At 42.4% G+C, this 25,590-nt stretch overlaps 2 protein-coding genes across 2 annotated transcripts in view; both read left to right on the forward strand.

Moving 5' to 3' along the window:
- Positions 1-25,590, forward strand: part of LOC141284469 (GTPase IMAP family member 4-like) — a 480,107-nt gene that overhangs the window by 387,986 nt on the left and 66,531 nt on the right. Inside the window, exon 3 of the mRNA XM_073817468.1 lies at positions 24,955-24,966. Coding sequence (XP_073673569.1) covers positions 24,955-24,966 — 12 coding nt within the window. The remainder of the gene's footprint in view (positions 1-24,954; positions 24,967-25,590) is intronic.
- LOC141330866 (nuclear factor 7, ovary-like) lies at positions 110-14,019 on the forward strand. The gene is made up of 6 exons (XM_073835648.1): positions 110-710; positions 3,098-3,193; positions 3,430-3,663; positions 3,741-3,763; positions 3,845-3,963; positions 13,199-14,019. The coding sequence occupies exons 1-6, from the start codon at positions 315-317 to the stop codon at positions 13,681-13,683; spliced, it is 1,353 nt and encodes a 450-aa protein (XP_073691749.1). The 5' UTR covers positions 110-314; the 3' UTR covers positions 13,684-14,019.

Raw genomic sequence — 25,590 nt, forward strand, 5'->3', positions numbered from 1 at the left:
TTTTAGATTTCCATATATCTGACCTGTTTGAACACACCCAAAGGTGATCAGAAACTCCTCCCTCTTGAAACACCTGACAGTCGACTCAACACACTCAAAACCAGGAAGAGACTCATTATTTCTCCTGTCTGTCGTTCTCTCTTCTGTCTTTACTAAAGAAAACAGAGAATCAGTGATGAACAAAGAGAAACACTTTTGTCTTCTTTTTGAGATGTTTGTTTCTGAACAGACAGCTGATCTTTGTGATTAATTTTTGAAACCGTCGTTCAGAAAGTGAAAGTAAAGTTTAGACTGCTGGAGCTCAAACTGTGAAAATGGATTCACTATCTGTAGAAGAGCTTTCTTGTCCCGTGTGCTGTGAAATCTTCAAGAATCCTGTTTTTCTGGCATGTAGTCACAGTGTCTGTAAAGAGTGTCTTCAACAGTTCTGGAGAACCACAAAAACTCAGGAGTGTCCTGTCTGCAGGAGAAGATCCTCAAAAGCTGAACCTCCTCCTAATCTTGTGTTAAAAAACTTGTGTGAGTCGTTCCTGAAGAAGAGACATGAGAGGAGTTCATCAGGATCTGAGGAGATCTGCAGTTTACACAGTGAGAAACTCAAACTCTTCTGTCTGGAGGACAAACAGCCGTTGTGTTTAGTGTGCAGAGATTCAAAAAAACATGTCAGTCACACATTTAGACCCATTGATGAAGTTGTCCCATCATATAAGGTAAGACAAATGAGTTTTTCAACTTAATGATGAAGAAAGCAAGGATGATATCAAACTGTTCTAAGACTGTGGGTCAAAGGCTTGAGCCAAGTTTTCATGAGTTGTATAAGAAAAAAAATTCTGTCCTTGACACATAAAATTATGTCTGATTGTTCCCATATTCTATATGAGGAATATCAACTTTTGCCATCAAATAGAAGACTGAGAGTACCATATGCTAGAAGGAATAGATTACGGAAATATTTTGTTCATCAGTCAGTAAAACTAATTAACCAGAACTGGGGGTCAAAGTAGGCAGTGATATTCGGAGGAATGGAGGGTACTTAAGTATTTGAACAGTAGATGGATTTGTATTGACATGTATGTCTGTGTATTGTTGTGAATTAATGTTAGACAGTAAACTTTCATTTACAAACTTTAATTTCTTTTGAATTAATTTAGCAAGAGATGTTCACAAAGACGTCTAGGTTACGTATGTGACTCTCTATCCCTGAAGGACCAATAACCTCTGAGCCTTAGAGAAGAGGCCAGTGGGAATAGGCGAGTAGAACTTGCATGCCGAACCACTCCCCCGAGAACACAGGCACATAAGAGGGTGGCGTGCAACCACTCATTCGGGTTTTTGCTGAGGAACCAAGCCGTAGCCCAGCGTACAGCGTGATTTAGGATTGTGGCAAGGGGATGTAACGGGAACATGTATATGGGAACAGACCCATGGAAAAGGGCGGAGCACATGTGGTTTAGGCATGTGGAATAAGGATAAATATATATATATCTATTCTGGTTATAGATATATGAGGGGAAACACAGCCTTCTGGCTGACCGTGGATAATACTGAGACATGTTGCCACAACCTCCTGGGCGAAGGAGACCCAGTCAGAGCACAGCCATGGACTACTCCGCACCTACGTGAGAGTCAGCCGGCCCAAATGCCAGGCACGCTTTGTCGACAGAGAAGGCTTGTAGGTCCCCTACCCTCTTGATGGAAGTGAGCGCAGCCAGGAGCCCTGTCTTCAGTGACAGGAATTTTAGCTCGACTGAAGCTAGCGGCTTGAAAGGAGCTCCCCGAAGGCCTTGGAGGACAACGGAGAGATCCCAAGAGGGCATGAGGTGCGGTCTAGGGGGATTGACCCTTCTCGCACCTCTGAGGAATCTCACGACCAGTTGGTGCTTCCCAATGGATTCTCCATTCACTGCATCATGATACGCTGCAATGGCAGCAACGTATACTTTGAGAGTTGAAGGGGACAGACTGCGCTCCAACTTCTCTTGCAGGAAGGAAAGCACTACTGCAACTGAGCATCTCTGTGGGTCCTCTTCGCGAGAGGCACACCAGTCGACAAACAGACTCTATCTCAGTGCATAGGCCTGCCTCGTGGAGGGAGCTCTAGACTGAGTGATAGTTTCTACCACGGCCTGGAGATGGCCAGAGAGGTCTACTGTGTCCCGTCCAGAAGCCACGTGTGTAGGTTCCACAGATCGGGATGCGGGTGCCAAATTGTGCCCATCCCCTGAGAAAGAAGGTCCTACCTTAAAGGGAGCATGAGGTCGACAAACCAGGTCCAGGGGGGCCAGTATGGCGCAACCAGCAGGACCTGCTCCCCGTCCTCCCTGATCTTGCACAGGGTCTGTGCAAGGAGGCTCACTGGGTGAAAGGCGTACTTGGGCCCCAGAGGTCAGCTGTGTGCCAGTGCGTCCCTGCCGAATGGAGCCTCACTGAGGGAGTAATAAAGATGGCAGTGGGAGGATTCCGGGGAGGCAAACATTTCTATCTGGGCCTCCCCGAACCAACTCCAAATCAGCTGGACTGTCTGGGGCTGGAGTTGCCATTTCCCAGGAAGGGTGGGCGCACCAAAAGAGACACTGGGCTCGCTGGGCGGGGGAGCGGTCTGTTTGGGCAGCACTACGGGGCTATGCGGTGGAGCAGAAGCCTGTGGGGTTTTGCCTGGCGGGACATTCTGCTCTGTCACCGTGAGGTCCCCCAAGCGTCTTGCCGTAGTAGCCATAAAACCTTTACGAACGAGAGGCGAGAGGTAGAGAGAGCATACTCTAAACACACGGTTTTCTTATCTCTTCAGCAGCAGAGACGAGGCTCCGAAGAGAAAATCTGATTGAGTGGTTGCACGCTGCCCTTTTATATGCCCATGTGTTCGGCATGCAAATTCCACTCGCCAATTCCCATTGGCCTTTTCTCTAAAGCTCAGAGGTGATTGGTCTCTCAGGCGAGTTCCCATATGTAACGTCCTAGTAAAACGACTGAAGGGGAACATAAAACAGGATAGGGGAAATATACTTTTGCACTGCATTTTATGAAAATCACTATCATATGTTCTTCTTTGTTCACTCTAATCTGGTGTTTTATGTATTTTTATTTTATTTAATTCTAGGAAGAGCTCAATACAGCACTGAAATCATTAAAGGAGAAACTAAAACACAATGAAACAATGAAAGGAGAGTTTGAGAAAACAGTTGAACACATCAAGGTGAGGAAACAGAATCAAGAGTCATTTTAATTACAGCTGTAGGATCACTATATACAGTTATGATCTGATACATTTAATATAATGGACTCCAGTTGGTTATTTTTGTAATTGATGGTAATCAATCTGCTTCTGGATCCGTTATATGTCTGTATCTGAGTTTCTCTCAGATCTGAAGGATGTGATTGTGTTGATGTGTGTTGATGGAAATAACTGAAGTGAATGTGGTTTGATTTCAGTCTCAAGCTGAGCACACAGAGCGTCAGATTAAACAGCAGTTTGCGAAGCTTCATCAGTTTCTCAGAGATGAAGAAGAAGCTACAATCACTGCACTGAGGGAGGAAGAGGAGCAGAAGAAGCAGATGATGACGGAGAAGCTGGAGGAGATCAACAGACACATCTCAGCTCTTTCAGACACAATCAAAGACATGGAGGAGATGATGAAAGCCAGTGACAATGTCTGCTTTCTAAAGGTCTGATTTCAGATCATTGATTGATTGATTGATGATTGATTGAGTTGTTGATGATCAATGGTGTGTTTGTTCTGCAGGAGTTTCCAGTCTCAATGTTAGGGTGAGTGATCTGCTGGTGTCCCTGGTCTCTCTGCTTCTGATCCAAAGCCACTGTAGTTCTGACTCCTGAATGTTTCTCCAGAGTCCAGATCTTACAGCCGGATCCACAGACGCCTTCTGGAGCTTTGATTCATGTGCCACGTTATTTGGGCAACCTGCCGTTCAGAGTCTGGAAGAAGATGCAGAACATCATCCAGAACAGTGAGTCTGACTGCAGAAGATCTGAGCTCACACACATACACTAGAAATGATGTTTGAGGGGGAATATTGACAGATTTTAGCATTGTGTGCGAATAAACAGATCATCTACTGCAGCAAAATCAGAAGATCACTTTTAGAAATAATCAATTCCAGAATTCAGTGTGCTTGACTTTCGTTTTCAGTTTAATGAAAGACACAGAAGGGATTTCAGCTGTTTTTAAGATCAAACTGACAATAATGACTACTGTTTATATACTTTAGTTTTTTTATTTATATTTTGAATTGTGGTTTATTTTTACATTTTAGCTTCAAATTCAATATGCACACTTATAAATAATTTTATTTAGGTTTCAGTAATTTTACTTCTAGTTCTTCATGTCACTCTGCAGACAGGAACAGACGAACAACAACGGAAATAAACGAAAAGTCTTTAATAATCCACAGATGAGCACAGGAAACACAGGAACACAGGGTAGTAACATTAACATCTGACAAACAACAGAGCAAAGACATCAGCTTATAAAGACGTACAGCTTAACAAGACCAGGTGTAGGAAATCACATTAACGATTAGAGAAACCAATATAAACAGTACAGCTGGGGGACACACTGGGAGAAACTAACATAAACAAGTCCAGAGGTGTGACATTACATCCCCCTCCCAGTTGGCGCGTCCTCGCGCCGACAAACAAGGAAAACGTCTCAGGTTACGTATGTAACCCTGGTTCCCTGAAGGGAACGAGACGCTGCGTCGAAACGCTGTGGGAACGCCTCCGCCGTGACCGCGTCCTGAATCATGTGTGCAACTATCCAGCGAGAGTGTGCGATGTCACAGGCGCCATGATGTCACCGATCGGGAAGCATAAGAACACGTGCGGTGGAGTACAACGCCAGCTTCTGGAGACAGCAAGCGCTGCAGGGATGCCGAAGTAAGGCTTAGAGATGCAGCGTCTCGTTCCCTTCAGGGAACTAGGGCGGATGCCCTGGAATCGCAGAGGAGCCAGAGCTGCATCCACACACTTCGTGAAAGTGCGGGGTGAGAGTGCAAGGCCAAAAGGAAGAACCCGATATTGGTACGCTTTGCCCTGAAAGCGAACCTCAGGAACTTCCTATGTTGGGGAAGGATGGAGACGTGAAAATAGGTGTCCTTGAGATCTTTAGTCACAAACCAGTCCTCAGACCTGATGTGTGAGACAATCTGTTTCACCGTCAGCATTTTGAACTTGAGGCATTTGACCGAGCGATTTAGAATGCATAGGTCTAGAATAGGCCTCAGCCCTCCATCCTTCTTTGGAACTATGAAGTACCGGCTGTAGAACCCGGACTCTCGCTCGTGAGGAGGTACCACCTCGATGCCCTCCTTCCCCAGGAGAGTTTTTACTTCCTGTTCCAGAACAAGAGCCTGCTCGGGACCCACCACGGTGGGAAAGACCCCGCTGAAAGGGGGTGGAGGCAAACTGAACTGAATGCGGTAGCCTTTTTCTACAGCGTGCAGGACCCACTGAGAGACATTCGGCAGAAGTTTCCACGCTGCCAGAAAGTCTGCTAGGGGAATCAGCCTCTTGAGACTGACCTCTGGATTTGAGGGAACGGCTAGCTGGGGGTCCCAAAACTGGGGACTGAATAACCCGTCTAGCTGTTCGAGAGACCTCTGATGAGGTCGCGAGCCTCCTAGCACCACTGCGAGATCCGGAGGTGACTGAGAGATATGCTTGCTGGGAGCCGCTGCACCCTGAAACACCACAGGTGGCAGGGTTGGCATGCCTACCCCCTGAGGACACTGTGGAGAGACGGGCACCGTATGTTGAGGTGTGAACCGCTTTTCCCCAGACGGGACTTCCCTCATCAGCCCTGGGCCTCGACCGTCAGGGCTTCTTAGCCGAGCTCTTCTTAGCCGATCTCTTCTTAGCTTTCAAGACTTCCCTCAGGTCAGTCTTGGGCTTTGAGGAGCTCGGCTTAGAGCTTTTGTGACTCCCGATGTGAGGAGCTAGGGGGCCGTTGACACCCAATGGCCCCCTGAGCTGGAGGACGGCGAGGGAGAAAACGTTGAAAATCCGCCGCTTGCCGAACTGACCGGAGTCTCTTTCTTTAATATTAGACAGGGTCAACCACAGGTGTCCTCGGAAAGACAGGTCAGCGGTCCTCCTGAGTTCAGCCAGATCTTCAGGACAAACTCCATCGCCCTCATCCAACTGTTTCAGCAGGTCTGCCTGGTACGCCTGTAACACCACCATGGTGTGCAGACACGCACCAGCTTGACCTGCTGCTGCATAGCCCTTCCCTACCAGAACGGAAGTAGTCCTGAGGGGTTTAGAGGGAAGGTTGGAGACTTCAAAGAAGATGCTGCGTCGGGGGACAGATAGCCCACAAGCGTCTGTTCCACCCGAGGCATTTCCCTGTAAGCGCGCTCAGACAGCCCTGCCGCGTGAGTGTAATTGGCGGCAGACGGGCTGAAAAGATGCGCTGAGAAAGGTTTTCCCCATGACCTCGACACCTCAGTGTGTAGGTCGGGGGAAAAAAGGACGCCCGTGACGTTGCACTCTCTCGTTGGATAGTTTGCACACATGATTCAGGACACGGTCACGCCGGAGGCATTCCAACAGCGTTTCGACGCAGCTCGAAGTTACCTGGAAGGGAACAAACTACACAGAGCCTCAGTAGGGGGCTTCGGCGGAGGATGGATTCCCGGGAGGAGGGCAATAAACGCGATCCAGGGTGGAGACAGAACAGTCCAGGGAGGTGATGACGGAGGGAGGAGCCAAGGAGGTGACAGGAAGGAGCTGGAGCAGGAGGAGCCAGGTGTGACCCAGACAGAAGCCATGATGGAAACCCATGGTGGAGCCGATGGAGGGAGGAGCCATGGTGGAGGAAAGGCTGATGACTCCAGGGAGCCGACCAACGGAGGCGGAGCAGTTGGCGGTAGAACCCGAGGCGGAGACGGAGAGCCGATGACCTTAGGTGACACAGAGGATCCAGAGGGCCAAGGCGGAGCCCAAGGCTCTGGCAGCCGAGCTGGAGATTCGGAGGTCCGCGGCGGAGCCGGAGCGACAGAGGACTGAGGCTGTGCCAGAGGGAGGGAGGAGTTTCACAGAGCCGGTGGGACGGAGTGATGAGGCGCTGCCAGATAAGTAGAGTCCTGAGGCGAAGGTGGGATGACGACTGACCGGGGCGGAGCCAAAAGGACGATGGAGCACGGTGGAGCTGGTGGGCCGATGGGTGACGGTGGAGACGAGGGGGCTGAGAGCCGGGGTGGAGCTGCAGGGTCAGAAGGCCAAGGCGGAGTCCAGGACTCTGAGGCTGGAGGCGAAGGTGAGGGATCCTCCAGCTATGACCCTGATGGAGACTGGAGACTATAGTTTAGTTTCTGTTTTGTAAACACATTTCTATTTAGTTTTTATTTAGTCAAGTTTCAGTTTTAGTTTTTAGAGATTAAATAGAGATCATGATTTCCTCGCAAATCTAAACTAAGCAAAATAATGTGGGACAAAATATCTGTCTATTTAGAAGTGTTTAAGTCATTTGAATGAATTAATAATAATTGAATACATAATATTTGTATTTAAAATAGAATATATTTAATACATATTTAATTTTTATTATTAAATTTATGAAAAAGTGATTTGAATGAATAAATTACTTGCTCACAAAACATTACTGGATGAATCTGCGTTTTTGAATCAATCTCTATTCATTGACAAATGCATTTTTTAACAGTTAGTCTCCATCTAGTGGCGATACAATGCAATCGACACAAACGTTATTTGAAGCGCCAATTACTTCCAAAAGATGACGTGCTCTATTTTGGTCTCTACCATAGAGGTCATATCAGAGCGAGGACCTTTAATCAGACTGTTGTGTTTATGTACTTGTCAGGAGATGGCGCTGGAATCCACATGTTGACACCTATAAAAGGTGTAGAGTAAGAATGGAAGGGGTTGCACCTGCTGCCTAATCATGTAAATCCCTGGCACTTTTATATTGCTTGTGGGTTTGAATAAACCTTGAAGAAGTGAGAAACTTTCTTGTCTTCATGATTACCTGGAGTAGACATAACAAATTGGCGACGAGGATTTTGCTGTTCTACATGAAAGATGTCTGCTGTTGCTTCTTTTCCTACGCCATTCTTACCATGTCCGGGTGAGCCGTCTATTCCTTTTGACGTCTGGTTAAAGATGTTTGAGAATTACTTACATGTCATAAATGCATCAGAAGATGACTGGCCAGTTGCAAGAAAGCGAGCTTTGTTTCTTCATTGCCTGGGAACAGAAGGGCAGAGACTATTCTATACTTTACCAGACCAAGGAGAAACAATGGAGGATGCTATTGAGACTTTGAAACTACACTTTATTCCTCGACGCAATGTTGTGGCTGAGCGTCATGCATTCAGAAAACGAATTCAAGCACCAGGGGAAACAATCCTGCAGTATGTTGCTTCTCTTCGGGACTTAGCCACCACATGTGAGTTTGCATATAATAATGATGAAATGTTGCAATATCAATTAGTGGAGAATGTAAACAGTCATCGTATTAGAGAACGTCTGTTATTAGAGACTGATTTGACTCTTAACAAGGCTATTACTATTGCTACACGGATGGAGGCTGCTGGTAAACAAGCTAAACTTTTTTCAAATCAGAGTTCAGTACCTGTGCAAGCAATACAAGCAACAAGTGTGCCTGCTGTTGATCGTTACAAAAGACAATCATCTTTGAAACCTCTGCCTGTGCCTTCAAAGTCTTTTGCTACTTCCTTGGCTCGTGCATGTTATCGATGTGGATCTACAAAACATCTTACAAATGATTCCAGATGTCCTGCAGTTTCTGTAAAGTGCAGTAATTGTCAAAAGTTGGGACATTTTTCAAGAGTGTGTCGTTCACAGCAAACACATTCTGTACATGAGATTGAACTGCCTGAGCTTCAGATTCTTTACATGCATGATTCAGTATCTAATAAGATAAAGTGTACTACTACTATCATGACTGCATCAGCCTCTGTACCTGTGGAGTTGATTGTAGATTCTGGATCTTCCGTTTCCATTCTGCCTAAATCTGTGTATGAAAAACACTTTAAACAAGACTCTTTGCTGACTCCTGCTGTTAAATTGGTGACATATTCACGAGATCCAATACCAGTGCTTGGTTGTCTACCTGTTACTGTTACCAGAGATAATGTGACCTGTAATACTTCAATCTTTATAGTTGAATGTGGCACTGCTCTTCTTGGAATGGATTTAATTAATGGATTGCATCTCAAGTTTGAAGGTTCTTCCATACTTCCAGGACCGACTCAGTCTTCAGCCTCTGTAATGCGACTTTCTGCTTCTGTGCCTATTACTAAGCTAGGATGTGCAAAAGGATTTGTGCATAAGGTAAAAACTTCTTCAGTGGTGAAGCCTGTTCGTCAGAAACTTTAGACGGTTGCCATTATCTGTTCGAAATGCTGTCAATGATGAACTTCAACGCCTTCTTGACTTGGGTATCATTGAACGAGTGGATGCGTCACCGTGGATTTCTCCAATTGTAGTTGTTCAGAAGAAGACCGGTGGTATTCGCATGTGTGTAGACCTGCGAGAACCAAATAAAGCTGTTGTTGCTGACAGTTATCCTTTGCCTCATATTGATGAGATGATGTCTATGCTGCGTGGAGCAACTGTCTTTTCTACAATTGATTTAGAAAATGCTTATTTCCAGCTTTTGTTACATGAAGAAAGTCGTGATCTGACTGCATTCATCACCCATGAAGGACTATTCCGATTCTGTCGAGTACCTTATGGCCTTGCTTCAGCTCCATCTGCATTTCAGAAAATGCTAGCAACTGTACTTCAAGGATTGCCAAATGTAGCCAATTATTTGGATGATGTCATTGTCTGGGGACATACAAAAAGTGACCATGACCACATGCTCAAAGTGGTTCTTCAGCGCATACATGATGCAGGCTTACAGTTGAATGATTCAAAATGTCACTTTAATAAAAGCAGTTTGCGCTTCCTTGGTCATACTGTATCTGCACAGGGTATTCACCCAGATGAGGATCATCTTAGTGCAATGCTTCATGCTCCTGTTCCTAAAGATGCACATCAGCTCCGTTCCCTTCTTGGATTGTTGTCATGGTACAATAAATTCATTCCAAATTTCGCTACAGTTGTAGAACCTTTGCGTGCTTGCATCAGACAAGGTTCTGAGTTCAGCTGGTCAGATGAGGCTCAGAAGAGTTTCAGTACTGTAAAGGAGTTGTTACTACAAAGCCCTGCTTTAGCATTGTTTGACCCTCACTTGCTTACTGTTGTTTCAACGGATGCGTCAGATTATGGACTAGGTGCTGTATTCTCTCAAATTCATGAATACAACACAGAACACATTGTTGCATTTGCTTCAAGAACATTGTCTACTGCGGAACGCAAATATTCAACGATTGAAAAGGAAGCTTTAGCATGTGTCTGGGCTGTTGAAAAATGGAGAACTTACCTCTGGGGTCGAAAATTTCTTCTACGTACGGATCATCAGGCCTTGACAGTGCTCCTCTCCTCTAAAGGCACAGATCGCGCTGGAATGAGGATCGCACGTTGGGCAGAGCGACTCTTGTGTTTTAACTATGAGGTGAATTATTATCCTGGCTCTCAAAACCAAGTTGCTGATTATCTTTCACGCCTACCCTTGCCTGCTTCTGATGAGGATTTTTCTGATACTGAGTTTGTTGCATTTTTGTCTTCTGAAATGTCTGCTGTGTCTCCAACTGAATTTGCTCTTGCTTCTGCATCATGCTCAGAAATGACTGCATTACGTGCTCAGATTTTTCATGGATGGCCCTCTTCATCAGCTGCTGTGGGGGTTGTTCTACGTCCATATTTTCAAATACGTCATGAACTTGCTGTGCAAAAGGACTATGTGTTTAGAGGGTCACGTCTTGTTGTTCCTGTTGCATTGCGACATGTTTTGGTGAATCTTGCTCATGAAGGTCATCAAGGAATAGTGCGTACGAAACAGCACATTCGTGAACTTTACTGGTGGCCTGGTATTGACTGCTTGGTTAAGGAACAGATCAAGAATTGTGAAGTTTGCTTGTCTTCTGATAAGGTTACAACTGTTCGTGCTGCACCTTTACAACCTGTACCTTTTCCAACTATGCCATGGGAAAAAGTGGCTGTTGACATTGTTGGCCCATTTGAAACCGCTACCTGGGATTGTCGGTACATTATGACATTGATTGACTATCATAGTAAGTGGCCAGAAGTGGCATTCACCTCTTCAATCACAAGTAAAAATGTGATCAACTTCTTGACGTCAGTTTTCAGCAGATTTGGAAATCCTCATTACATTGTATCTGACAATGGATGTCAGTTCAAGTCAGTGGAGTTTGCTGCATTTCTGAAAGATCGAGACATTCAACATATACATACGTCAGTGTATCATCCAGCTGCAAATGGAGCTATTGAGCGATTTCATCGAGTACTGAAGAGTTCTGTTCAATCTGCTATTCTGTCTGGAAAGCCATGGAAATCAACAGTGACAGACTTTCTTCAAACTTACCGTGCTACTTCCCATGCTGTTACTGGACAGTCTCCTTCTGAGTTACTCTGTGGCAGAAAATTGCATACTCGTCTTAATGTTCTCCCTCTTCCTATAACTTGTAAGGATCCTGCTGTGAGTCAGAAAGTGTCATTATCTCAAAAGAAGATGAAAACATACACAGACGAAGAGCCTGTACTCCTGAGTTCAAACCTGGAGACAGGGTGCGTATAAAAATTCCAGTTCATGTTCCAAAAGGACATCCTAGATTCTCAAAGCCTTTGAAAATTGTATATCAACTGGGTCCATGCACTTACCAGTTATCAGATGGGAAAAACTGGCATGCATCTCATCTTTCTCCAGCTTGTGCACCTGTGGAAAATGCCATTGAGAGTGAACTGGTGTCCTTGCCCCTTCAGTCTGTTCCTTCCTCTACAGTGTTGCCTAAAAATGAACTTGTGAACTTGCCTAATCAAATTGCTTCTCCATCTGTTCCTGTAAGGTCTTCATCACGAGTGAAACGCCCTCCGAGTTGGTTGCATGATTATGTTACTTAGTACAAAAGACATTGATTATCTTGTGTTAAATGAGAATTAATTCTAGTTCTAATATGTCTGGTTACAGAATGTAGAATATATTGTTAAACTAATTGAATTTGATGTAAATATTGCATAGGTTTTGCCTATTGCACCAACTATGTAATTTGGGTGGAAATTACAGTTTTGAGTAAAGGGGGAATGTTGTGTTTATGTACTTGTCAGGAGATGGCGCAGTAGTCCACATGTTGATACCTATAAAAGGTGTAGAGTAAGAATGGAAGGGGTTGCACCTGCTGCCTAATCATGTAAATGCCTGGCACTTTTGTATTGCTTGTGGGTTTGAATAAACCTTGAAGAAGTGAGAAACTTTCTTGTCTTCATGATTACCTGGAGTAGACATAACACAGACTATTGCTGTGATAATGACTGGATATTTGAAAAGACTGTTTGTGAAGCTGTTTTTTACATAAACATGATGACTGCTCTCTCTGTTAGCGGTAGTGCAAATACAGATTTGAATGTTCCGGTAAGACTTTTTTAAAGGTTAAATAGATATGAGGAATCGTTGTCATTTACAAATGAGATCACGTGGGTGTTTGAATCTCTATCCTTTAACGATTAAGCAGCTCCAGTATATTGGTTTGATAGCTTGTGTTATATAAAATACATTAATAAAAACTGACGCAGTAGCCTAGATTTAAAGCAGGTGCTGTTCAGGTCGCAGTCTTTATTTTTCCGCCATGGGGTGAGAACGTAGCCTATATTACGAAAACGATTATTTATTTTTGATAATTATTATTTTATTTCAGTTAGTTTTTAAAAGTTTAAAAATAAAAGAATCGTTTCGTTCTAGTTTTTCATTTATTTTGATGTTTTTATTTTATTTCAGTCTACGAAAATGTTTTCTGATCAATAGTTTTCGTCTTAGTTTTAGTTTTCGTTTACGAAAATAACCTTGGTTCACAGTTTGTCCCAGATCCAAATTTAGCTCACCCTCAGCGGTGGTGCAGTGGGTAATGCTGTCCTCAGCATCCTCATGCCCCACAGAGAATGACTGACAGTGATGAGAGGAAAATGTCTGATGTGTTTGATCAACAGGACGATTGTCATAATTCATAATCATCTGTGTTTGGTTCACTCTTGATCATTATATGAACATCAGAATAACAGCATCTGTTGATTGTGTCTCATCAGCTCCTGTCATTCTGGATCCAAACACTGCTCATCCACGTCTCGTCGTGTCTGATGATCTGACCAGTGTGAGAGACATCGGAGAGCAACCTGTTCTTGGTAATCCAGAGAGATTTGACTGTCATCGCTGTGTTCTGGGTTCAGAGGGTTTTAACTCAGGAACACACTGCTGGGATGTGGAGGTTAAACAGAATTCATGGTGGTGTCTTGGAGTAGCTACAGCATCAAACCAGAGGAAGGGACGTGTTTTCTTTAACACTGGTGTCTGGTTTGTGGCGTACGAATGGTCCCCAGGTTCTGGTTTTCAGGTTAAACTGAAGCTTGATCGTGTGAGAGTGAATCTGGACTATGACAGAGGAACGGTGTCATTCTCTGATCCTGTAACTAACACGCATCTACACACATTCACAACCACCTTCACTCACACACTACTGCCATTCTTTCGTTGTGATAAGTCTCTGAGAATCTTGCCAACCAATAGTCAGTAATGGTTACTCCTGTAGGTCTGGATCTTTCTTTCATCATAATAGCCTACAATATTTAATCACAGGAGTAAGAGACTGTTGATCTGAATATCATACCAGAAAACAAGTAAATATATTCATCTGTAAAAATGTTCAAAATACACTACATAGCAACCATGAAGAACTCTCTATTAACCACACACTCAGCAGCACTCATGCAAATGATCTGTGTGTTTGAGAGAGAAACAGCAGGAACTCAAAACTTTAATACGGGTGATACGGGTAGGGACAGGTTTGGTGATACAGGACCAATTTTATTACTATTATGAAAATTGTTTTGAAAATTTGTTTCTTTTTCCCCCTCTTATTGATTTATGATTTAAGGAATATTCTGTTTAATGATACAAAGTAGTATACTTGTAAGTGTTGAGGTAATAAAACATGTTTTGCACCCAAATTTACAAAGTGTGTTATGAGTTTACCAAGCATTCAGCTAAACTGAACTAACTACTCTTTACATAAACATTGTTACAGCAGCTGAAAGCCCAGTGACAATAGAGATACTTAAAAAAATCTGTAAATGTGTGCAAACATTTACAAATGATGAATCGTCTCAACTTTAGATTGCGTACTGCAAAAACATTAACACATGATTAATAAATGATTTAGTCACCTTATAATTATAAGGTTCTATTTGACATTTTTGTCAAAATTGAGTTATTCACATGCATATTCTTATTCTGTGACAACTTATTTACATTTTTTATGTTTCTTTCGTAAGCTGTGTACATTTTAGGCCTTTTTTTCGAAAACAAAAATGGTTCTATCTACAGAAGTCTATGGAATGCAAATACTTTGAAGCTCAATATCTCGAAAGTGCTCAGAATGCAGATAGAACCTTATAATTATAAGGTGACGATTTGTGAAGATGTGAAAATAATGTGAATTACGGTCAGAAGGGGTGTGGCATACTAACAAGATAGGAGGAGCAGAACATAATCAATATACTAATCAATGATTTAAAAGCTTTTTCAAGTAAAGAATGGGTCAAGATTGCAGTAGAGACCTGACAGAATTAAGCTTCTTGCACTTCCAAGCAACGTTCGTTGGTGGTTTTAAGGAATAAAAGATTCTGCATTAAATTTGACTTTTGGTGGTTGAATAATTTCGAACATGTATGTTTGAATCCAATTTGATTTTATTTATTTTATTTTCACTTTTCACCAACTTAACAATCTCAGAATCACTCAAATGAGTATTTGTTTTCTCCAATAGTTTAATGATGCCTTTGTTAAATTGTTTTCATAAATTTTTGCTCTCTGCAAAAAAAATTGGTGAGTATAGTGACCTATGGTTCCTGCTTTTCAGTTTTGTATGCTAGGACAGACTCTAGCATTCTCACGACTCTACATATACACTGTGAAAAGGATTCTTTCAAAAAGTGGTTTCAACTTAATATCATTTGTTACCCTGCTGCCTCAATAGTTTTAGTTCAGTCAACTTAAAATTGCAAGTTACTTAATAATGTACCAGCGACGTAACTATTTGTGGTGGCCAAGTTAAAGTGTGACGTTTCTGGGACGTGGCAAGTAGCCTACGTCCTAACGTAGGGTAATGAGGAATGCGTGTTTTAACTCAGGAATAGCAATCGAGCCAGGTAGTGGATGGGTAGCTTTGAGGCCACAGTGATACCTTGTGGTTTCCAAACGAAATACAAAAAAATGTACCTTACATGACCCGCCTCTAAGTGTAAGCATTGGTGACATTTGACTCTTGATTCAGGGTTATGGTTGGGTATCATTTGAATTTTATCGATTCGGGTTCCAGTTCCGATTCTGCTTATCGATTTCGATTCTTATCAATTCCTAATTTCGATTCCAATAATAAAATATTGATTAATCCTGATTAAATTTATAAAACATATTCAGTCAGTCAATGATTTTCTTTTGTTAGCACGTTTATTAGACGGCTGTCTCTTTAACACAGATCTTTCTCATTTGATTACGTTTACCCAAGACAAAAAAACGCTGTGTTTATGAGGATATGCTGACGTATTTCGTGCATAGGGGAGAGTGGTGTGATTTGTGCCAGGGGGGGAAGTAGTTCCACCTCTTGTTTCTAGAAAACCATAGAAGAAATTGTTCATGTGACCACATACTTTTGTAGAGCCATCCAATTTACCTTTCCCCCAAAGAGGAGAGACACATGGCATGAGGGCTAAGCACATTTTAGCTCAAAAAACATTTTTTTTTTTTTTTTTTGCCTTGCAAAGTAAAATTTATATGATCAAGGTTTTTTGATTGTTGCATCTGAACAATTATAGACAAGTTTGAAAATATTTCACACATGTTTTAGTAGTAGTAGTAGTAAATAACTTTATTGTCCCCGTGGGGCAATTAGGTTTGCGGCACAGTCGCATAGGCACTTTATGACAGGACTTCAAACATATGACACCAAACAATTAGTCCATACATCAGACACAGACAGACATAACATGGAGAACATACATCACACCCTACATTACACTATACAGCCAGCAGGACATCTAGCTTATTGACTGATTTAAAGCTTTTATGGCTTATGGCATAAAAGAGAATTTAGATCTGTTCTTAGTCAAGAGAGGTGGACAAAAACGACGCCCAGATGGCAGAAGTTTAAAGTGAGATACCAAAGGATGAGTATAGTCACATATAATGTTATTTGCCTTTTTTCACCAGTCTATCTTTGTAAATGTGTTCCATGCTTGGTAGTGTTATCCCAAGTAACTTGCTGGCAGTTGTAACTGTTTTTCTGATTGTCTTTGTCTTAGTGCTTTAGTAGGCTACACAGTGAGTCTATACTGTTAGCATAATGTTACCTCTAAACTGCGGGATCATGCTAGTCTTTCAAAATTGTCGGGCTGGGGTGATTTGTGCCAAAGGGGCAGGGTTAAGTTGTGCCAGTGGGATGGTAAGTTGTAGTCAGGATCCATGCCAGAGGGGTGTTCCATAAAACAAATTTACCAAATAAGCCAGGCTTATTTTTAGTTAGTCTGAGGTTTGGGCAGCCCTGATCTAGACCCTCACAAACGATAGTCTGTGTGAGGAGATGAGCGTGCCTCATCAGTGTTTGATTTACCTGTGGTTTGTTTAGTTTAGCTAACACAATTTTTTTTTTTTTTTGTGAGTTTTGAGTTTGCACTGTTATTAAAGTTAATTCCATTTAAGTAGCCTAAGTCATAATGGGATGTTCAGAAATGTTGAGAAAATAGTAACTTTATTCTTATGTTACATAATTGACAGACAGCATTTTGTTGACAAATGTCATATATTGTGTATTTGAGTTTTTTTGTGTTTTCCGAAAAAGTAGAAAATATGACATGCCAATAGTTTAATAGGGTAACGATATCTAAATAAACCTTAAATTAGTAATTTTGTATTGAATTTGTCTTGATTTTATATTGCATTACAGTTCATGACATTAAAATGTTCTTTTTTACTTTAAAGGAGAACTCCGGTGTGATTTTGACCTAAAGTGTATTGAATCATGATACCGTACAACACAAACTGTCGAATCATTGTTTGTAGGGATACTGGAATGGCCTTCATTACTTTGTTGTATTCTCTAATTGAGCACTGAAGATTACATTTACCACACAAATCACTATAATATAAAAAAATTACCATAATTATGCAACAAATGTGATATCGCCCTCCAGCAGACACATCTGAAGTGCAAGCACTGAGCGATGCGGGTTCCCGACCTATGTCCGTTCTCGAATAGTTCTGTGCATTTCCACTGCAGAAAAGGTTGTTCCGGTCCGGAACTGACTAATAGTTTACATTTATTGACCCGTAGGGGAGAGTGGGGTGAGTTGTGCCAGTTTTTACTCAAAGTGACTTTATAGTGAAGCCTTCATGACGGATTACTGTCATGGCTTCACTATAAAGTCACTTTGAGTAAAAACTATTCGAGAATGGACATAGGTCGGAAACCCGCATCCTTCAGTGCTCACGCTTCAGATGTGTCCGCTGCAGGGCGATATCACATTTGTTGGATAATTATGGTAATTTTTTTATATTATAGTGATTTGTCCATTCTCGAATAGTTTTTACTCAAAGTGACTTTATAGTGAAGCCATGACAGTAATCCGTCATGAAGGCTTCACTATAAAGTCACTTTGAATAAAAACTGGCACAACTCACCCCACTCTCCCCTACGGGTCAATAAATGTAAACTATTAGTCAGTTCCGGACCGGAACAACCTTTTCTGCAGTGGAAATGCACAGAACTATTCGAGAACGGACATAGGTCGGGAACCCGCATCGCTCAGTGCTTGCACTTCAGATGTGTCCGCTGGAGGGCGATATCACATTTGTTGCATAATTATGGTTGTAGCTGACATTGATGGGTTAGTTATGTGTATTTGTTGTCTCAGGGAATAATGTTTCCTTTTCTCATGACTGAACACTTTAAATGTGGATGGTGCATGTTTATCTTAATTTTGTTGGTATTGTGTTATCGTTTGTTTACGTTGAATGTCACGTGACCTTTATTGATTGATTTAACCTGGAAGTGTTAGCGTAAACGAAATGACGAGACTTGATTCAAACACGCATGTTAGAGCTCCACACCATTCTACTGCTGGTTACCAGGCAAACACGGTAGATGTATTAATGTTTGTTTTTCTATTTGTTTGATGTCCTTTGAGTTGTTGTGTAAAACTATTTTTTTTGTTGTTTGTACGTAGTTTTCACGGTGTTCCATATACAAGAATAAAACGTATGGACATCAGTATTAAGAAGCGTGGATCGATTATTAACCAGCGAGTAGCTACAGTGAAAACGTGGCCTAATTCTACTGAAGTTTGCACTGGCGGTGGTCCTCCGGCTTCAGTCTGCGGATTGCCGCTTCTGGGTTTTCGCATTCGTTTGGCTGGCTGTTCCCCGTGTTGAATGAGGCTGCTATCTTCGGCGTGCGACTCTGCTACACAATTCCGGGGCTGTGAGTACTGTTGACTGTATCCTGTGTAGAAGGAGTAACATCGTGTAGACGTCGTTTTATTCTTGTAGCGCTGGATGCTGCAAGTTTCAGCGTGTATTTCTCCGTCATCTTTCCGTGGTGGACTGTTGCGTGTTAGGCGTACAATTCTTATTCAAATCCCGGTGGATGACTTTCCTACGCAGCCTAGATTCATCTGTGCATCAATAGGTTAGACTGTAATATTTAAACGCTATCTTTTGGTAAATAATGGATGGTTTTATAAGCTAAAGAAAAATGCTATAAGTTAAAGCTGCCTAAGACAAGAGAACAAAGAAAGAATGTTCTTGCTTCAGCTGTTTCTTAACTACTGAGATTGTAACGCATTAAGAGTATATATTTTAAGTGTTTGTGAAATTGAATTGTCATCCTTGTCATTTCAGTGAATATATCAGAGTGTTAAGGGCATTAATTAAGCTTGATTATTTTGTCTGAGTTAATGGTTATTTACTGTCAATTCATGGTACATTTTTGTATTATTTGTTAAAGGGCAATTTTTTTTAAGTGTAAAAATGTCAGTTCAAGGTGATTTGGCTGAGCAAAATGATTCCCCATTACGAGGGCAAGCAGCTGTAATTGACGATATACCAGAGAATTACATTACTGAGGCTGTTATGAGAGATCGTCATGCCTCATGTACCACCTGCACAGAAAAATCTGAGGCAAGACTTAAAGAGCTTAATTCTGCTTTATTAAATACGAATGAAATTAGAAAATCTTCCCGTGATAAACGTCTTACACCGAAGATGCAGGAGTTAAAAGAACAAGAACTAGCTCAGAAGGAAAGGAAGTTCAAATCTGTGTATGAGAAATGGAAGATCCATATCAGAGACGTTCGTTCAAAGTTAAAATGTGAGTGCTCTGAAAGTGATTTGTGTGACATGATGGATGGGGTAGAGAAGCAAGAGTCTGAATTAAAAGAGTTATATGATAACATTCGACTCCACACAGTACCAAGCCAAGAAATAAGGAGAAAAATTGATGCATGTTCAGCTGTGACGGCAGACTTGGTGAAATTAATGAGGGTACGTTTAGTGGAAGATGGCATGGAGTTTGATGCCGAAGCTGAGAGAGCAAGACTGCGTATGCTGTTGGACTGTGAGTATGCCAGATCCATATATGGATCTACTGTTTCTAGAGCCACAGTTCTTAGTAATTACTCAAAACCTCCATCAGAGTCTGCAAGCATCTCTGCTAAAAGGGCAGAGATTGCTGCGTTGTTAGCTGCAAAGAAAGCTGAAATGGAAATGGAGGCCGATATCGATGCACAAAGGCAGCAACTGAAGAAGCTTGAAAGTCGTAGAGACATCGAAGTTATGGAAGCAAGGCTTCGAGTGTATACTGCGGAGGAGTCAAGATCGAAAAGTCAGCAGTGTGGTTCAGCATGCAACGACGTGAGCGACTCCAGTCCCCTTGCTTCTAATGCACCATGTTTAAACCAGCAAGTCACAAATGGTGATGTATCCGTAGCACAGGTGTTACAGGAATCAATGGCCCTATCTCGACTTCCTGTTCCAGAACCCTTTGTCTTTTTTGGGGACCCACTAAAGTTTATAGAGTGGAGCACAACCTTCAAGACTCTTATAGAGAGACGGTGTTCAAATTCAGCAGATAGGCTGTTTTATCTGCAGAAGTATATCGACGGTGAAGCAAGATCTGTCCTGGAAGGCAGTTTTTACAGGAAAGATGAACAAGCCTATCAGCAAGCTTGGGAGAAGTTGAATTCCAGATATGGTCACTCATTTGTGGTGCAACGTGCCTTTAGAGAGAAACTTAATAGGTGGCCTAAGATTGGTGCATCAGAGTATGTCAAGCTAAGAGAGTTCAGTGACTTCCTGCAGTCATGTGGTGACGCCATGCCTCATATTAAGGGTCTTCAGGTGCTGAATGACTGCGAGGAGAATCAGAGGATACTGGTTAAGCTTCCCAACTGGGTGACAAGTAGGTGGAATCGTTATGTCACAGAACAGTTAGATCAAGATAAAGATTATCCAAGCTTTAGTGAGTTTGCTTCATTTGTTTCAAAAGAAGCACGCATAGCATGCAATCCTGTGTCATCACTGTATGCATTAAAGTTCTCTGAAGAGAAGCCATCAAAGGAAATAAAGCGTTCAAGAGTAAACACGCTGGCAACCACTGTGATGGATATGGATGTATCATGCTCCACAGTTCAATCCAGCAACATTACTGACAGCAAGATTAAAGAGTACAGAAAACCAAAGAGTACACTGGGGTATAGTACAAATCCAGTTGAATGTATGTTTTGTGGAGAGGATCATTCTATCCGTAAATGTCAAAAACTTATGGAAAAGACGGTGGAAGAAAAGAGAAGGTTTGTCATGGAGAATAAGTTGTGTTTTGGATGTTTGAGAAAGGGACATTGCTCTAAAGAATGTAGAAATCGGGCCACATGTGCTATATGCAAGAAGCACCACCCAACTCCATTACATGAAGATCACCAGCCAGGAGACGAGTCAGTGTTACAGAACATTTTGCAGGGTGAAAAGAGTACATCATCTTTATCATGCTGTGTAAATGGAGGTGAAGGAGATGTAACATCTATGATTGTTCCGGTATGGCTGTCTTCAATTAACTCAAAGTCTGAAATCCTTGTATATGCCTTATTAGACACTCAAAGTAGTCACACCTTTATTGATCAGGAAGTGTGTGAGAGTTTGCAGGCATCAATGGAACCGGTAAAACTAAAGCTCTCTACTATGATGGGAAAAAATTCCATTGTGGAGAGTCAGCGAGTCAGTGGACTTAGTGTTAGAGGGTTCTCTTCAGACAGTTCTATCTGCTTGCCTCCTACTTATACAAGGGACTTTATTCCCTTTGAGCATACACACATTCCGACCTGTGAAACTGCTAAAAGGTGGAAACATCTGGAAGTAATTGCTGATGAAATACCCGCAAGAATGGATTGCACAGTAGGTCTTTTGATCGGTTATGATTTTTCCAGAGCATTGGCACCTCGACAGGTCATCACTGGTGGAGATGAAGAGCCTTATGCTATCAAGACTGATCTGGGGTGGAGTATCATAGGAGGTTCTCCACAATGTGTGAACTCCAAGGATGTGACTGGTCTAAGTCACCGCATATCAGTCAGGGAGCTTCCCCCCATGACACCTGCTGCTGTTATTAGAGCACTTGAGTTGGATTTTGCGGATACTCAGTCAGTAGAAAAGAGCATTTCACAGGACGATGTGCAGTTTCTGCAGGTTTTAAAGGAAGGTGTCCGTCAAAATAAATGTGGCCACCTTGAAATGCCTCTTCCCTTTAAAACCCGTCCCCACCTTCCAAATAATAAAAAGCTTGCATTAATACGGTTGAAACATCTTAAAAGAAAACTGGAAAAGAATCCTCAATTTAAACGTGATTACGTGCTATTCATGGAAGGGGTTTTTAGAAACGGGGATGCAGAACTAGCTGAAGAGCAATCAGATGTGGGAAATGTATGGTATATTCCACACCAAGGTGTTTATCACCCTAAGAAACCTAATAAGATCAGGGTAGTTTTTGATTGTTCAGCAAAATATGAAGGTACTGCCTTGAATGACCATCTGTTGACTGGGCCAGATCTTACTAATGGACTTACTGGAGTGCTTTGTCGCTTTCGTAAACATTCAATTGCTGTCATGTGTGACATTGAGAAAATGTTTCATAGATTTCATGTCATCAAGGAAGACCGAGACTACCTGCGTTTTCTGTGGTGGGCAAATGGAGATTTAGACACAGAGCCCAGAGAATATCGAATGAAAGTACACCTCTTTGGAGCATCTTCCTCTCCAGGTTGCGCCAATTATGGCCTGCAACACCTTGCTACTACGAATGAAAGCGAGTATCCTTTGGCTGTTAATTTCATCAGGAATCATTTCTATGTAGATGATGGCCTCATAAGTTTGGAATCTGTTGAGGAGGCAATTAAACTGGTGAAAGAAGCTCAAGCTGTGTGTGGTAAGGGAAAGCTGCACCTTCATAAGTTTATTTCTAACAGCAGAGAAGTATTGGAGGCTATTAATGAGTGTGATCGTGCTGCTGAAGTGAAAAATGTTGATTTCTGTCATGACTATCTTCCAGTGCAAAATGTCTTGGGGGTAAGGTGGGACGTGGAGAGTGATGCTCTTACCTTCAATGTTGCACTTGATGAGAGGCCTGCCACACGACGTGGAATCCTTTCCATTGTGGCTTCAGTTTATGACCCATTGGGGTTTTTGGCGCCATTCATTATATGTGGTAAGAAGGTGCTGCAAGAGATGTGTCACAAGGGCATCGGCTGGGATGAACCATTACCCACTGAGTTGAGGCCAAGGTGGGAGAGTTGGCTAAGTGATTTGTCCAACCTAGGAAAGATAAAGATCCCTAGATGCTTTGCACCCTCAAATTTTGGTAAGATCTTGAGAATTGAGTTGCATCATTTTTCTGATGCAAGTAATAAAGGTTATGGCCAGTGCTCTTATATCAGACTGGTGAGTGAGAGTAAAGTACATTGTGCTTTAGTTATGGGGAAAGCAAGAGTTGCCCCCATAAAGGTCGTCACTATACCAAGATTAGAGTTAACTGCAGCAGTGATTTCTGCCTCTGTGAGCGGCATGTTGAAGGAGGAGTTGGCATTTAGAGTTGACAGAGAATATTTTTGGACTGATTCTCAAGTAGTCCTCGGTTACATCAATAATGAAGCCAGGAGATTTCATGTGTTTGTCGCTAATCGGGTCCAAAGAATCCGAGAGACCACAGATTCGAGACAGTGGTACTATGTTAACACAGGGGAGAATCCCGCTGACCATGCCTCGAGGGGGCTTACGGTAGAGCAGCTGATCAATTCAAACTGGCTCACAGGCCCCAGATTCCTCTGGGAGAGAGAAGTAGTTGCCGAGCAAGGTACGTTAGAGTTGTTGGTGGGAGATCCAGAGATCAAGGTCGTCCAAGTGTTGAAGACCGAGGTCGTAATGCAAGTGGATTTTCAACAGCAACTGTCACGGTTCTCAAAATGGACTACAGCTGTGAACGTCGTTGCACGGATTCAAAGATTGGTAAAGAAGGTTAAGACATCAGAGCCTTTAAGTGTGGAGGAAAGAAGGAAGGCTTCACTCACTCTTATTCGATGTGCACAACAGGAGGTCTTTAAAGAGGAACTGTGTGTACTTAGCCAGGATTCTGGGAAGCTGCCTTGTAATCACCCATTGTATCAACTTGAACCATTTATTAAAGATGGAGTAATAAGGGTAGGAGGACGTCTAAGGAGAGCATCTGTACCCTTTGAGTTGCGGCATCCAGTAATCCTTCCAAGGGATGGTGTCATCACGTGTCTTATTTTAGCACATCATCATCAAAAAATTCAACATCAAGGCAGGGGACAGACTCTGAATGAACTGCGAGCCAATGGCTTTTGGATTATTGGAGGCAGCAAAATGGTAGCCCAGTATATACGGCAGTGTGTTCCTTGTAGGAGAGCTCGTAGGCCACCAGAACAACAACGAATGGCAGATTTGCCCCGTGACCGTACTGATCCCTCTCCCCCATTTACTTATTGTGGCATGGATTGTTTTGGTCCTTTTTATACCAAGCAAAGTCGCAAAGAACATAAACGATACGGCCTCCTTTTTACTTGCCTCTGCTCAAGAGCTGTCCACTTAGAAATGTTGGAAGACATGTCAACTGATGCATTCATTAATGCTTTACGTTGCTTCATAGCTATTCGAGGGACTGTTAGGCACATCAGATCGGATCAAGGAACTAACTTCGTAGGAGCAAAGAATGAGTTAAATAATGCTCTAAAAGAAGTGAGTAAAGAGAGAATGGCAGCATACTTGGCAACCAAGCAGTGTGACTTCTGTCTAAATGCACCCAGTTCAAGTCACGCTGGAGGTATTTGGGAGCGACAGATTAGAACCATTAAGGGTGTAATGAGCTCAGTTTTGGCACAAAGTGCTGGGAGACTAAATGATGCTTCCTTACGTACTTTCCTTTATGAAGCAATGTCCATAGTTAATAACCGTCCATTGACAGTAAATGGCCTCACTGATCCCACAAGCTTAGAGCCTTTAACTCCTAACCATCTGCTTACCATGAAGTCATCGGTTCCACTCCCTCCACCAGGTACATTTGTTAATGAAGATCTTTATGCAAAGAAACGGTGGAGGCAGGTGCAGTATTTGTGTGAACAGTTTTGGAGCAGATGGAGGATTGAATATCTTGCTAACATCTCCCTCAGGCAAAGATGGCACATAGCAAGACGAAATGTACAAGTTGGTGACGTTGTCATTGTGAAAGAAGGGGAAGTCCCTCGTAATGAATGGAGGTTGGCTAGGGTCCTTGAAGTTTGCAAGGACGATGATGGATTAGTGCGGAAGGCCACAATACAGATGGGGAATCGAGGGTTAGGGAAAAGGGGTGAACGCCTCACTAAACCCTCTATTGTTGAACGCCCTATTCAAAAGTTGGTAGTTCTTGTCGCCAAAGTTGAAAAATAAAATTGCCCTATGACTTTATTAAACTATCAGTCACATTGATCTTAGCCATGTGTTGATTTGTATGGTGCTTAAATATTGAAATGTGATATGGTGAATGGTTTGCTCATTTTATTGAATAGTATGTACTTATGAATTGTGAATGTACTCTGTATTGTATGTACTCTGAATTGTGAGGTGGAGTTATGTTGTTGATCTAATGCAATGTGTTAATGCCTGGAAATTTCCATTGACTATTGGATTGTTGTATTTTCTGCTCTCAAATAAGTCAAAGATAAATTGGTGGGAGTGTAGCTGACATTGATGGGTTAGTTATGTGTATTTGTTGTCTCAGGGAATAATGTTTCCTTTTCTCATGACTGAACACTTTAAATGTGGATGGTGCATGTTTATCTTAATTTTGTTGGTATTGTGTTATCGTTTGTTTACGTTGAATGTCACG

This window comes from Garra rufa, chromosome 1 (assembly GCF_049309525.1).
Source record: "Garra rufa chromosome 1, GarRuf1.0, whole genome shotgun sequence".
Lineage (NCBI taxonomy): Eukaryota > Metazoa > Chordata > Actinopteri > Cypriniformes > Cyprinidae > Garra > Garra rufa.

Coding starts and splice junctions, on each gene's coding strand:
- LOC141330866 (XM_073835648.1), top strand. CDS start 315: ATGGATTCACTATCTGTAGAAGAGCTTTCTTGTCCCGTGTGCTGTGAA. Junction 3,764..3,844: donor TTTCCAGTCTCAATGTTAGG/GTGAGTGATCTG, acceptor ATGTTTCTCCAG/AGTCCAGATCTTACAGCCGG. Junction 3,964..13,198: donor GCAGAACATCATCCAGAACA/GTGAGTCTGACT, acceptor GTGTCTCATCAG/CTCCTGTCATTCTGGATCCA.